Genomic DNA, 13,322 nt, shown 5'->3' with positions numbered 1-13,322 from the left:
GGAAGACCAATATTAAATATCAACAAAAAAGAAAGCATACTACTGCAAACATGTTACTGTGTAATTTCACAAACTTTCTCCCAGGCAAGCTGTTTTAGGAGCTGGTTTCTCAATATGGCAGATGCTGACCAGATTATTCCATCACTTTCAACAGGAGACCAGGACCCTTGGAATAAGGAAAAATACCCAACATGGATCAAAGGGTAAATTGCAGAATCCCCCAAAAGATATATTTTTATTGAACTTAAATCTTTAAGATGTAATTAGGCTTACAAAAACATATTCAAGTTCCACTTACTATTTTAGATAATGATCTTTGGTTCTCAGCTGGGAAGCAAAGGTAAAGGTAAAGGTTCCCCCGCACATGCGTTCTAGTCGTTTCCAACTCTAGGGGCCGGTGCTCATCTCCGTTTCAAAGCCGAAGAGCCAGCGCTTATCCGAGGACGTCTCCGTGGTCATGTGGCTGGCATGACTAGACGCCAAAGGCGCACGGAGCGCTGTTACCTTCCCACCGTAGTGGTCCCTATTTTTCTACTTGCATTTTTATGTGCTTTCGAACTGCTAGGTTGGCAGAAGCTGGGATGAGTAACAGGCGCTCACTCTGTTACGCGGCACTCGGGATTCGACCCGCTAAACTGCCAACCTTCTGACCGACAAGCTCAGCGTCCTAACCCACTGAGCCACTGCGTCCCTTTGGAAAGCAAAACAGCCACCTAATTTCATATAGTCCTGACAAAGTCTGGTGAGTATAGTATATGTAGCATTGCAACAGAAGACTACAACAACCAGAATTGAACCCAACAATGGAGGCCTCTTAAAAAGAACTAGCCTATTGACCTTCATGGATTACTGCCTTGTCGTGGCGAAGGGGCTTGCGTAATTCAATGAAGCTATGAGCTATGCCGTGCAGGGCCACCCAAGACGGACAGGTCATAGCAGAGAGTTCTGACAAAACGTGATCCACTGGAGAAGGAAATGGCAAACCACTCCAGTATCTTTGCCATGAAAACCCTATGGACAGTACCAAAAGGCAAAACGATATGACGCTGGAAGATGAGCCCCTCAGGTCGGAAGGCGTCCAATATGCTACTGGGGAAGAGCAGAAGGCTAGTACTAGTAGCGCCAGAAAGAATGAAGCGACTGGGCCAAAGCTGAAAGGACGCTCAGCTATGGATGTGTCTGGTGGTGAAAGGAAAGTCCGATGCTGTAAAGATTTTTTCTCCATAGGAACCTGGAATGTAAGATCCATGAATCAAGGAAAGTTGGACGTGGTCAAACAAGAGATGACAAGACTGAACATCGACATCTTAGGTATCAGCGAACTAAAATGGACAGGAATGGGTGAATTTAATTCAGATGACCATCAGGTATACTACTGCGGGCAAGAATCCCTCAGAAGAAATGGAGTAGCCTTCATAGTCAATAAAAGAGTAGGAAAAGCAATACTCGGATACAATCCTCAAAATGACAGAATGATCTCAGTTCGAATCCAAGGCAAACCATTCAATATCACAGTAGTCCAAGTCTATGCCCCAACCACCAGTGCTGAAGAGGAAGAAATTGACCGGTTTTATGAAGCCCTACAGCACCTTATAGAACTAACACCCAAAAATGATGTCTTTATCATCATGGGGGATTGGAATGCTAAAGTAGGAAGCCAAAAGATAACTGGAATAACAGGCAAGTTTGGCCTTGGAGTACAAAATGAAGCAGGGCACAGGCTGATAGAATTTTGTCAAGAGAATACGATGGTCATAGCAAACACTCTTTTCCAACAACCCAAGAGACGGCTCTACACATGGACATCACCAGACGGTCAACACAGAAATCAGATTGACTATATGCTCTGCAGCCAAAGATGGAGAAGCTCTATACAGTCAGTAAAAACAAGACCCGGAGCTGTCTGTGGCTCAGACCATGAGCTTCTCCTTGCAAAGTTTAGGCTTAAACTGAAGAAAGTAGGGAAAAGCACTAGGCCACTCAGGTATGAATTGAATCATATCCCTGTTGAATATACAGTAGAGGTGACAAATAGATTTAAGGAATTAGATCTGATAGACAGAGTGCCTGAAGAACTATGGACAGAGGTTCGCGACATTGTACAACAGGTAGCAACCAAAACCATCCCAAAGAAAAAGAAATGCAAGAAAGCAAAATGGCTGTCTGAGGAAGCTTTGCAAATAGCTGAGGAAAGGAGGGAAGCGAAAGGCAAGGGAGAAAAACATAGATATGCCCAATTGAATGCAGAATTCCAGAGAATAGCTAGAAGAGATAAGAATGCCTTCTTAAATGAACAGTGCAAAGAAATAGAAGAAAACAATAGAATAGGGAGGACCAGAGATCTTTTCAAGAAAATTGGAGAGATGAAGGGAACGTTTAATGCAAAAATGGGCATGATAAGGGACCAAAATGGCAGGGACCTAACAGAGGCAGAAGAGATTAAGAAGAGGTGGCAAAATTACACAGAAGAACTATACAAGAATGAGCTTAACGTCCCAGATAATCACAATGAGGTGGTCACTGACCTCGAGCCAGACATCCTAGAATGTGAAGTGAAGTGGGCCTTAGAAAAGCTGAGCAACAACAAAGCTAGTGGAGGTGACAGTATTCCAGCTGAGCTATTCAAAATCTTAAAAGACAATGCAGTAAAAGTGCTACACTCAATTTGCCAGCAAATTTGGAAAACTCAACAGTGGCCACAGGATTGGAAAAGATCAGTTTACATTCCAATTCCAAAGAAAGGCAGTGCCAAAGAATGTTCAAACTATCGCACCATTGCACTCATTTCTCATGCTAGTAAAGTCATGCTTAAAATCCTACAAGCTAGACTTCAGCAGTATGTGGATCGAGAACTACCAGAACTACAGGCAGGATTTCGAAGAGGCAGAGGAACTAGAGATCAAATTGCCAACATACGCTGGATCATGGAGAAAGCTAGGGAATTCCAGAAAAACATCTACTTCTGCTTCATTGACTATGCTAAAGCCTTTGATTGTGTGGATCATAACAAACTGTGGCAAGTTCTTAAAGAGATGGGAGTACCAGACCATCTTATTTGTCTCTTGAGAAACCTATATGCGGGTCAAGAAGCAACAGTGAGAACTGGACATGGAACCACTGATTGGTTCAAAATTGGGAAAGGAGTCCAGCAAGGCTGTATACTGTCGCCCTGCCTATTTAACTTATATGCAGAGCACATCATGAGAAAGGCAGGGCTAGATGAATCAAAAGTTGGAATTAAGATTGCCGGAAGAAATATCAACAACCTAAGATACGCAGATGATACCACTCTAATGGCAGAAAGTGAAGAAGAACTAAAGAGCCTCTTGTTGCGGGTGAAGAAGGAGAGTGCAAAACTTGGGTTGAAACTTAACATTAAGAAAACCAAGATCATGGCATCTGGCCCTCTCAATTCCTGGCAAATAGATGGGGAAGAAATGGAGGTAGTGACAGATTTTATTTTCCTGGGCTCCAAGATCACTGCAGATGGGGACTGTAGCCAAGAAATTAAAAGACGCTTGCTCCTGGGGAGGAAAGCCATGGCAAATCTAGACAGCACACTAAAAAGCAGAGACATCACCCTGTCAACAAAAGGGCGTATAGTCAAGGCTATGGTCTTCCCAGTTGCAATGTATGGCAGTGAAAGTTGGACCATAAGAAAGGCTGAGCGCCAAAGAATTGAGGCCTTTGAACTATGGTGCTGGAGAAGACTCCTGCGAGTCCCTTGGACTGCAAAGCGATCAAACCGGTCAGTCCTAGAGGAGATCAATCCCGACTGCTCTTTAGAAGGCCAGATCCTGAAGCTAAAACTCAAATACTTTGGCCACCTAATGAGAAGGAAAGACTCACTGGAGAAAAGCCTAATGCTGGGAAAGATCGAGGGCAATAGAAGAAGGGGACGACAGAGAATGAGGTGGCTGGATGGAGTCACTGAAGCAGTAGGCGTGAGCTTAAATGGACTCCAGAAGATGGTAGAGGACAGGAAGGCCTGGAGGAATGTTGTCCATAGGGTCGCGATGGGTCGGACACGACTTCGCAGCTAACAACAACAACAACATTGACCTTCAAAATAAAAAATTAAATAAAAAGCATTTTTATTTTTAAAAAATCTTATGACAAAATCTATGGCATCTCATTATTATTATTTGTTTAAATTGCTTAAAGCAAAGTATATGTTGCTGCTGAAATGGCTGTTGATTTTTGAACAAGTATAATGAAGAGAATATTTTTGCTAGATTCTTACTCTGCTTTTCATCATTTTATAAATAAGTCAAAGCGGCAAATATACAGGTGAAACTCGAAAAATTAGAATATTGTGCAAAAGTTCATTTATTTCAGTAATGCAACTTAAAAGGGGAAACTAATATATGAGATAGACTCATTACATGCAAAGCAAGATAGTTCAAGCTGCGATTTGTCATAATTGTAATGATTATGGCGTACAGCTCATGATACAGCGCAAATCCACAATCTCAGTAAATTAGAATATTGTGAAAAGGTGCAATATTCTAGGCTCAAAGTGTCCCACTCTAATCAGCTAATTAAGCCATAACACCTGCAAAGGGTTCCTGAGCCTTTAAATGGTCTCTCAGTCTGGTTCAGTAGGAATCACAATCATGGGGAAGACTGCTGACCTGACAGTTGTGCAGAAAACCATCACTGACACCCTCCATAAGGAGGGAAAGCCTCAAAAGGTAATTAAAAAGAAGTTGGATGTTCCCAAAGTGCTGTATCAAAGCACATTAATAGAAAGTTATGTGGAAGGGAAAAGTGTGGAAGAAAAAGGTGCACAAGCAGCAGGGATGACCGCAGCCTGGAGAGGATTGTCAGGAAAAGGCCATTCAAAAGTGTTGGGGACTTTCACAAGGAGTGGACTGAGGCTGGAGTCACTGCATCAAGAGCCACCACACACAGACGGATCCTGGACATGGGCTTCAAATGTCGTATTCCTCTTGTCAAGCCGCTCCTGAACAACAAACAACAGAAGCGTCTTATCTGGGCTAAAGAAAAACAGACCTGGTCTGTTGCTCAGTGGTCCAAAGTCCTCTTTTCTGATGAGAGCAACTTTTGCATTTCATTTGGAAACCAAGGACCCAGAGTCTGGAGGAAGAATGGAGAGGCACACACTGCAAGATGCTTGAAGTCCAGTGTGAAGTTTCCAGTCTGTGTTGATTTGGGGAGCCATGTCATCTGCTGGTGTTGGTCCACTGTGTTTCATTAAGTCCAGGGTCAACGCAGCCGTCTACCAGGAGATTTTGGAGCACTTCATGCTTCCTTCCACAGACGAGCTTTATGGGGATGCTGACTTCATTTTTCAGCAGGACTTGGCACCTGCCCACATTGCCAAAAGCACCAAAACCTGGTTCAATGACCGTGGGATTACTGTGCTTGATTGGCCAGCAAACTCGCCTGACCTGAACCCCATAAAGAATCTATGGGGCATTGCCAAGAGAAAGATGAGAGACATGAGACCGAACAACGCAGAAGAGCTGAAGGCCGCTATTGAAGCATCCTGGTCTTCCATAACACCTCAGCAGTGCCACAGGCTGATAGCTTCCATGCCACGCTGCATTAAGGCAGTAATTGCTGCAAAAGGGGCCCAAACTAAGTACTGAGTACGTATGCATGCTTATACTTTTCAGAGGTCCGATATTGTTCTATGTACACTTCTTGTTTTATTGATTGCATGTAATATTCTAATTTTCTGAGATTGTGGATTTGGGGTTTTCATGAGCTGTACGCCATAATCATCACAATTATGACAAATCACGGCTTGAACTATTTTGCTTTGCATGTAATGAGTCTATCTCACATATTAGTTTCCCCTTTTAAGTTGCATTACTGAAATAAATGAAGTTTTGCACGATATTCTAATTTTTTGAGTTTCACCTGTATATAATAACCTTCCTATTTTTCCCCCCCAAACAACCATCCAGCGAGATGGGTTGGGCTGAAAGTGACCAGTCCACAGTTGCTCAGCCAGCTTTCATGCCTATGACAGGACCGTCTCTCAAAGAGAAGAAAGAAACTGAACACAAGATTCAAGGATATGGTAAAATAATTTATGGATTTCATCATTGTCAGGCAAAAAATACAGTTATCTTCACAATGACTGGGGGAGCATAAGAGTAACTTTTATTGTCACACAGTGCAGGACACAAAATGCCCAAATATACCAAGTAAGGTAAAGGTTCCCCCGCACATGCGTGCTAGTCGTTTCCGACTCTAGGGGCTGGTGCTGATCTCCGTTTCAAAGCCGAAGAGTCAGCGCTTGTCCGAGGATGTCTCCGTGGTCATGTGGCCGGCATGACTAGACGCCAAAGGCGCACGGAACGCTGTTACCTTCCCACCGTAGTGGTCCCTATTTTTCTACTTGCATTTTTACGTGCTTTTGAACTGCTAGGTTGGCAGAAGCTGGGACAAGTAACAGGCGCTCACTCTGTTACGCGGCACTCGGGATTCGACCCGCCAAACTGCCAACCTTCTGATCGACAAGCTCAGCATCCTAACCCACTGAGCCACGGCCTCCCTTAATATACCAAGAGCTAAATATATAACCGGTGTTTCTACCTTAACAGTGAAAAAAGTAAGGCATCTGGATAATTTGACCGTAAAATTTTATTTTCCAGGCTTATTTGCATTCAACAGCTGTAATCTTATCAACTATGATAAAGAGATACTTCATCATTTTGTGAAGATTGTTTCAATATTTAAGAATTTCCATTAACAGGCTAGTTTATCAGTCTTTAGCCTTTTCCTAATCAATACATTAGATAGTGAAGCAATCTCCCCTTCTAAATGGGCTTTCTGTTGTTCTATTTACTTACCAGGAATATTCATAATCTTCAATCCAGATGCACAAAACAAATTCTAAGTGAGCATACTCTATCTCCATAGACTAAATCTTCAAAATTCTTTATGTCCTCTTTTTATACTTCTAGTATACATGGGAACTTCTCACTACTGGATATTTCAGAAATTATTTTTGCTAACTTCCTCTCTATGCACTAAGACCTAAGGTTGCCCGTAACCAGGTAGCTGTAAGATTATTTTTTGGCGTTAAAATTAGAGGCTACTGCCTTCAATATGCATACCAAGTTTTATGCTGTTTTTACAGCACAAATGAGTCAGGGATCTGCATTATTGCATCACAAAAGGACATGAGCATTTCTCCACAGCTTTTAAGTGACACCAAAATACTGATGTTCATTTAATTTTATATTAATGGTTGTAAATTTTGTACTATCCTTTTACACTGTGATAGTAAACTCTTCTTCTTTTACTTTAGAAGACAGCTGTAAAAGATACTATAAAAATATGTATTTGATATATTTAAGTTCTTGGCCTTATTCAGTTTCTATTAAATTGGGGGGGGGGAATCTAACCTCAATTTCACATAATATATCATTCCAAACTATTGATGCCAGACTTATTAGACAGGTGCAATTACACAAATAAGAAGCTTGCAAGCATCTTTTGCAAGTATATAAAACTTCTGGATCAGCAATTGAACAACTGGAAACAATCACTTATTCAATATTTTCAATACACCTAGAAATTACTAAGGTTTCTAGCATTTATGCCCTTTTATGGCATCTCAGCCCATTGTTAGCGCAACTTATTCTATCCCGAGAGAGAAAAGCAAAGATAGTGAATAAAGTCATAAAATGAATGGGCTGTCTTGTGTATGCCTACTTCCTCATTCTCATGTTGTTATTTTGCAAACCCAAAGACACAAGCGTGCCCTAGTGGTGCAGATGCTCGCCTCTCACTTGGAAAGTTGAGAGTTCCATCTTAGTATGACAAATGTAGATAGCACCCCTGCAGATTGCTCCGCCTTTTTCTCCTGAGCCCCCAGGTGACATGGAGATTTCATCCTCTGAAGCCCCCAGTGTCCATACTCTGAAGCACCTGCCCACCGTACTCCTTAGTGCTGACCCTCCTGAGCTTCTGGATTCCTCTTCTCACATTGCAACATGTGAGTTTCTCACCTAACAACAGCAACAGTGACTGCTGGAATTGCCATTGCTAAGCAATGTGGTCGCATAACTCTGCTTTATGACCACACTGCTTAGTGGCAGAAATTCCAGTCCTCGGTTAGCCATTGTTAACTGAGAAACCACCTTAGCTAGGATTTACTAAACAGCTAGAACAGGTAATCTTGTACCTTAACAAAAACAAACACTTCGGGTGTTTTGTTTTATGCAAACATTTGGAACAGGAGAAATATTAGCAACTAAGAGGAAGCAAAAGGAGAGAAAATGTTGGGAAGATCAGGGAGCTGGTAGGATATACCATACTGAAACACTGGTGGCACTTGGGGTGGGGTGGGAATCGCCCTGGGAAGATGGGAGGGTAGATGAGTCAAATGGAATATGTCACATTGGGAGTTGATAAGAAGGGAAAACAGAGTGACACACACCGTAGCAATGGTTCTCCCCCACCCCATCCATATTTTCTTTTGTCCAAAACTCCGAAGCATACTGAGTTTTAGTTCTACTGAATCAAGGCTTGATTCAAAACTGTTTAGCAGAAACTCTGGAATACAATGGTTTATTCCAAATTTTTTAAAAATAAATTTCTTATTTCATACATCCCCCAATACCTAGTTTCAAAAACATAGCTGTCTATCATTAACATACAGCCTTAGAATATCATCATGTAAATGAATAAAGGAAAATGTCAAATATTTCAGGCTTATAAGTTTTTTTATTTTTTATTTTAATTCCATTTATATCCCGCCCTTCTCCAAAGACTCAGGGCGGCTTACAAGCTTAGCAGTAGCCTTCATTCTATGTATATGCCTGCTTATTAGGGCTTTCACACACACCCCCAAGCGGCATTATTACAAAGTCAGCTTAATTGCCCCCAACAATCTGGGTCCTCATTTTACCTACCTCGGAAGGATGGAAGGCTGAGTCAACCTTGAGCCTGGTGGGATGCGAACCTGCACTAATTGCAGGCAGCTGGTGTTACTTAAGGAGGCATTAGCCCACTGCTCCACCAAGGCTCTGTGATCATCATCTATGTGCTTTTCAGAACCCATTTAGTGAGAGCAAATTATGCTGCATACATTGCTGCCCTCCATATGTTTCTTACCTTTAAATTTTACTTAAGGGATATCTACTTATGAATGGATGAACCTTTATTTTCAAAGTACAACCATGTATACATTGAGATTGGCTGAGCCTCCTTTCCTGCCCCCACAACTCACAGTGGCAACAAACCCTCCATCTTATTACACCATGTGAGCTAATTATCTACCTTGTACCTTCAAAACATCCCCTGAAAACTTTGGGAACTTTTAGTATCACCTCCCTCCCTCCCTTTTCAATTTCTGAATAAATGGTTATTTTCTTTATCTTCTGTAATCAAAACACGTCTCTGATACACCATTATGCAAATGAAATGAATTGTGTATCAACAATCCATGTTTCTTATAAACACATAAATAGAAAGATAACATTCAGGCTAAATTTCAGTAACTTTTTGGCAAGACAATAAAACCATTCTCCCTATAATCAAACAACAGTGACCATATCCCGTCTTCCAAAGTCCAGGTATTACCACAGAATCTACTGGCTATGGTTCCAGAAAATGGGTGGTATAAAATTGAAAAAAATTACAAGACAGACTCTATCATTGGTCCACGTTAATTGAAGAATTCTAATTAATCAATACTAATGTGTATATTCAACTTGAATTGAAGCTATACCTGGAAACCCAATGTAGTTCCTGTGGGCTCCACTACACTGTACCCAAAATTTTTTGCTAGCCCTTATCTGATATTTAAAAATTAAAAATACCTGAATCAGAAGGTTGTTATTCTAGAAAAAAGCCCAGTATTTCTCTCCCCTCCATTATACAGGATCCTTTTTCACTTTTTATTTGTAAACTGTGCAGAACTGCTAAGGGGTCAGGTGGTCTCTAAATGTGTGGATGGATTGATGAATAAATAAATATCTTCATCCATTAGTACGGGGCTTTTCAACCTTTTCACAGATTGTACCACTTTTAGGACATGACAATATTTGAATGCCACCAGTGCTTAGCAAGGTGTCAAAAACTTGATGATTTTAAAAAATGGTGTGTGTGTGTGAGGGGGAATTTTGGGTTTTACTGATTAGATTCATTTGTTGTTATAGATATGATTAATTTATAATACTATGGAAAAGTAAAAAGTTGAGGTTCAATGTTAATGCTTCCTTCTACTGCAACAGAGGAGGTCCGTTCTTTTTCCCTTCTCCCCATTTCCCCCCTTTTTCCTCCCCAGGCAGTGCTGCAGCTGCAGCTGCCTCTCGCTCAGGCTTGGGTTTGTTCGGCTCATTCCCCTCCCTCGCTACACTTCTCTAAGACAGTCGTGTACCACTTACCATGTGGCAAAGTACCACAGGTGGTACACGAACCACCAGTTGAAAAGCCCTGCATTAGTATACGTTGGAGTGCAGAATTTACATGGCAGGTGGTTGTTACATTTCTCCCCTTAGCAAAATGGTTAAGAACAATCTAAGAAGCATTTCCATACTATAACCTGGGTTAAGGAAAATATTGTTGACAAACACTGTTAATGAAGTATGTATTGGAAATGCTCTAAGGGCAGAAAACATTCTTATATGCCAAACCATGACTGCAAAGATCAACAAGTACAATCTTCAATAAGTTTAATGAAAATAAGTTAAGTTTCCAATATTCTTGACCTAGAAACCCTCCAATTACGGGTTCTAAAATATCAGCATTATTAGAGGGCTATGTAAGCAATATCCATTAATGATTAAATATTTTAAGCAGCTGTACTAAAAAGCATCTCCTGAAATGATACCTGAAGATCAGCAAATAAATCATGTATTCTTTTGCAAAGGCAATGTATTATACTGGAATGCCACTGTCAATAACAAAGAAGAGGTTCAAGAAGAAAGCTTTTAAATTACTAGGATGGTCTTACTATTAGCTACATATTCACTGAAGAAAATGTTTTAGAATACAAACCATAAAACAATTTCTACAAGGAAAAACAATCCCTTGGCTATTTATACACTGATGAAAAATATAAAGCCAAAATCATAGAATAACATATTACATCAAAAATTATATTGGTTGTAAACATGTCTTTTGGAATAGTGACAGTATAAAGCAGACATGTCAAACTTGCAACGTCGCATGACGTCGCATGACGTATCGGAACTTTTCCCCCATTGCTGGCAATGGGGTGGGCATCCGGCCCATGGGCCGGCAGTCTCACACACCTGGTAAAAAGTATCTGCTTTATTGATAATCCAAAAGCCCATGGGGAGATCATAATATTCATGTATTCTTGAAACAGATGTACCCGTTACAGGTTAAACTTGTATCTTAAGAGCAAAAGAAGTCTGAAAAATCATCTTGTACTTGCAAGTTTTAAGAACACCAAGAAGAAAATGAAGTAGAAAGAATGAAATAGTGACTCTGAAATTTGTACTAAAAATTAATGGAACCCACTCATTTATTTTATTAAATCTCAATGTTGACAACTCTGGACAACTCATATATGCTTTGGAAATTAAAACTAAACTAAACTAAAAGTAACGAAACTGAAAAACCATAAAGAAGCTTTGAAAGAAACAGCAGATTTTAAAAGACCTACGGGTGTATGAAACATCCCAAAGTAATGGATACAAATGCAGTACTATTTGAGTCTTCAAGACCAGATGCAGAAGTACTTGAAGATATAAAATCCAATGTCCACAGCAGTTACTTGCTGTACTTTGACATTTTTTGTTTTTTACCTGGGCAATTGTTATACAACTACCTTGACAATTTTGCCAGTCATATTTAGATTAAACTCTGATAATCTGAATGTGTAAGAATTTAAAATTTTAAAAAAAGTGAAATACTTTTTAATAAAACCCTAAATTATTATTACTGCTTGGCTCATGCTGTTGAAACCCATTAAGTCCAAACTTCAATCCCAGAAAAATGGATGATGAGCAGATGGCTATTACATTTGATTTTATACATAAGCAACATATGTAGGATTCTTTCAAATGTTGTAAAATAAAGAAGCCCTTAAATATTTGAGTATCACCAATTGAGATAACCTATTCTCAGAGTGACAAGCTCTTTGCTTGATACAGCCTGACTTCTCTTAAGTTCGGGACTGCTTTAGAATCTTGGCCAGTATGAAGGAAACATAAGTTACACTTGGAAATATTCATACCAAATCAAAGATTTATATCATCTTCGTGGACTTTTTTAAAAAGGCATCAGAAATAGCACATACTAAGAAAATAAGACTGATCAGATAAGAGTTTCATTAAGCAAAAGTTGTAATCAAATAATTCCATGGGAAGGGCAGGTCCTTTTAATTCAACCTTTCATTCATCCAAAGATTTTTAAAAAATGATTGCTTTCTATACCCACATTATAGCGGCAATCATTTTTATACAGACTGCTAAAATCGACAGAACCTGATCCTCCTTTCCCAACCACAGAGTTGATCACACTGCCCGTACAAGTAATATTGGACTTACCTGTACTGGTAATTAATTTCTGTTGCTAAGCAAGACAGTTGCTAAGTGACTTTTACAAAGTTTTTGCCACAATTGTTAACTGAATCACTGTAGTTGTTAAGTTAGCAATGAGGTTGTTAAATGAATCTGGCTTCCCCACTGGCTTTGCTTGACAGAAGGTCGCAAAAGGTGATCACATGACCCCGGGACACTGCAACTATAATAAATATATGCCAGTTGCCAAGCATCCAAATTTGATCAGGTGACTACATCACCTACTGCAATGTTTGTGTGAAATTAACAGCCATAAGTCACTTTTCCCAGTGCCGTTTTATCTTCGAACAGTCACTAAACAAATAGTTGTAAGTTGAGGACTACCTGTATAGGGGATAGCCTTGGAAGAATCAGGCAAACTAAAGTGTTTTCATTCCAAAGCAGAGAGCTACTCATTCGGTTGAGGTAGTGTTATTTAGGAGGCTGGAAAGATCATAGCCTGCCTGCTGGTGTTATGGGAAATATTTTACTTTTCCTCACCGGAAAAATGAGGTATTTTTAATGCCAGGATCACCAACAGAAATTCTATTTTCAAAGGATCTCATGAATTGTAAAAAAATATGTACGCATGTGGATGCATGCGTTTATCAAAAGAGGCTCCGTGTTTGAGCATGGCAGGAGGAAGGAAACCCTCCATCCACTCCCCATTGCTATAAAACTGCTGAGAAATCTGACAGTTAAGTATAGTACCACCTTTGAGCCAATATCATCAACTTTCTTTTCATTCTTCTTACTGCAAGTAAGGCAGTAGGTATCCTGGATGAAAACCTAGAATCAACAAAT

At 40.2% G+C, this 13,322-nt stretch overlaps 1 protein-coding gene across 8 annotated transcripts in view; it reads right to left on the bottom strand.

The window, feature by feature from the left end:
- PPP6R3 (protein phosphatase 6 regulatory subunit 3) overlaps nucleotides 1-13,322 on the bottom strand; it is a 68,249-nt gene that overhangs the window by 41,440 nt on the left and 13,487 nt on the right. For 3 of the 8 annotated variants that reach the window (XM_083348962.1, XM_083348968.1, XM_083348969.1), the window contains exon 1: nucleotides 41-61. The exons of 4 other annotated variants lie outside the window; for them this stretch is intronic. In XM_083348962.1, the coding sequence (XP_083205088.1) occupies nucleotides 41-52 (12 nt within the window). In that variant the 5' untranslated portion in view covers nucleotides 53-61. Of the gene's footprint in view, nucleotides 1-40; nucleotides 62-129; nucleotides 149-13,322 lie in introns of those variants that run through there. One more of the 8 variants, XM_083348967.1, reaches the window with a different exon arrangement.

The sequence above is a fragment of the Vipera ursinii genome (assembly GCF_947247035.1).
Source record: "Vipera ursinii genome assembly, chromosome: 1".
NCBI lineage: Eukaryota > Metazoa > Chordata > Lepidosauria > Squamata > Viperidae > Vipera > Vipera ursinii.
This window is presented reverse-complemented; position numbering and strand designations above follow the sequence as displayed.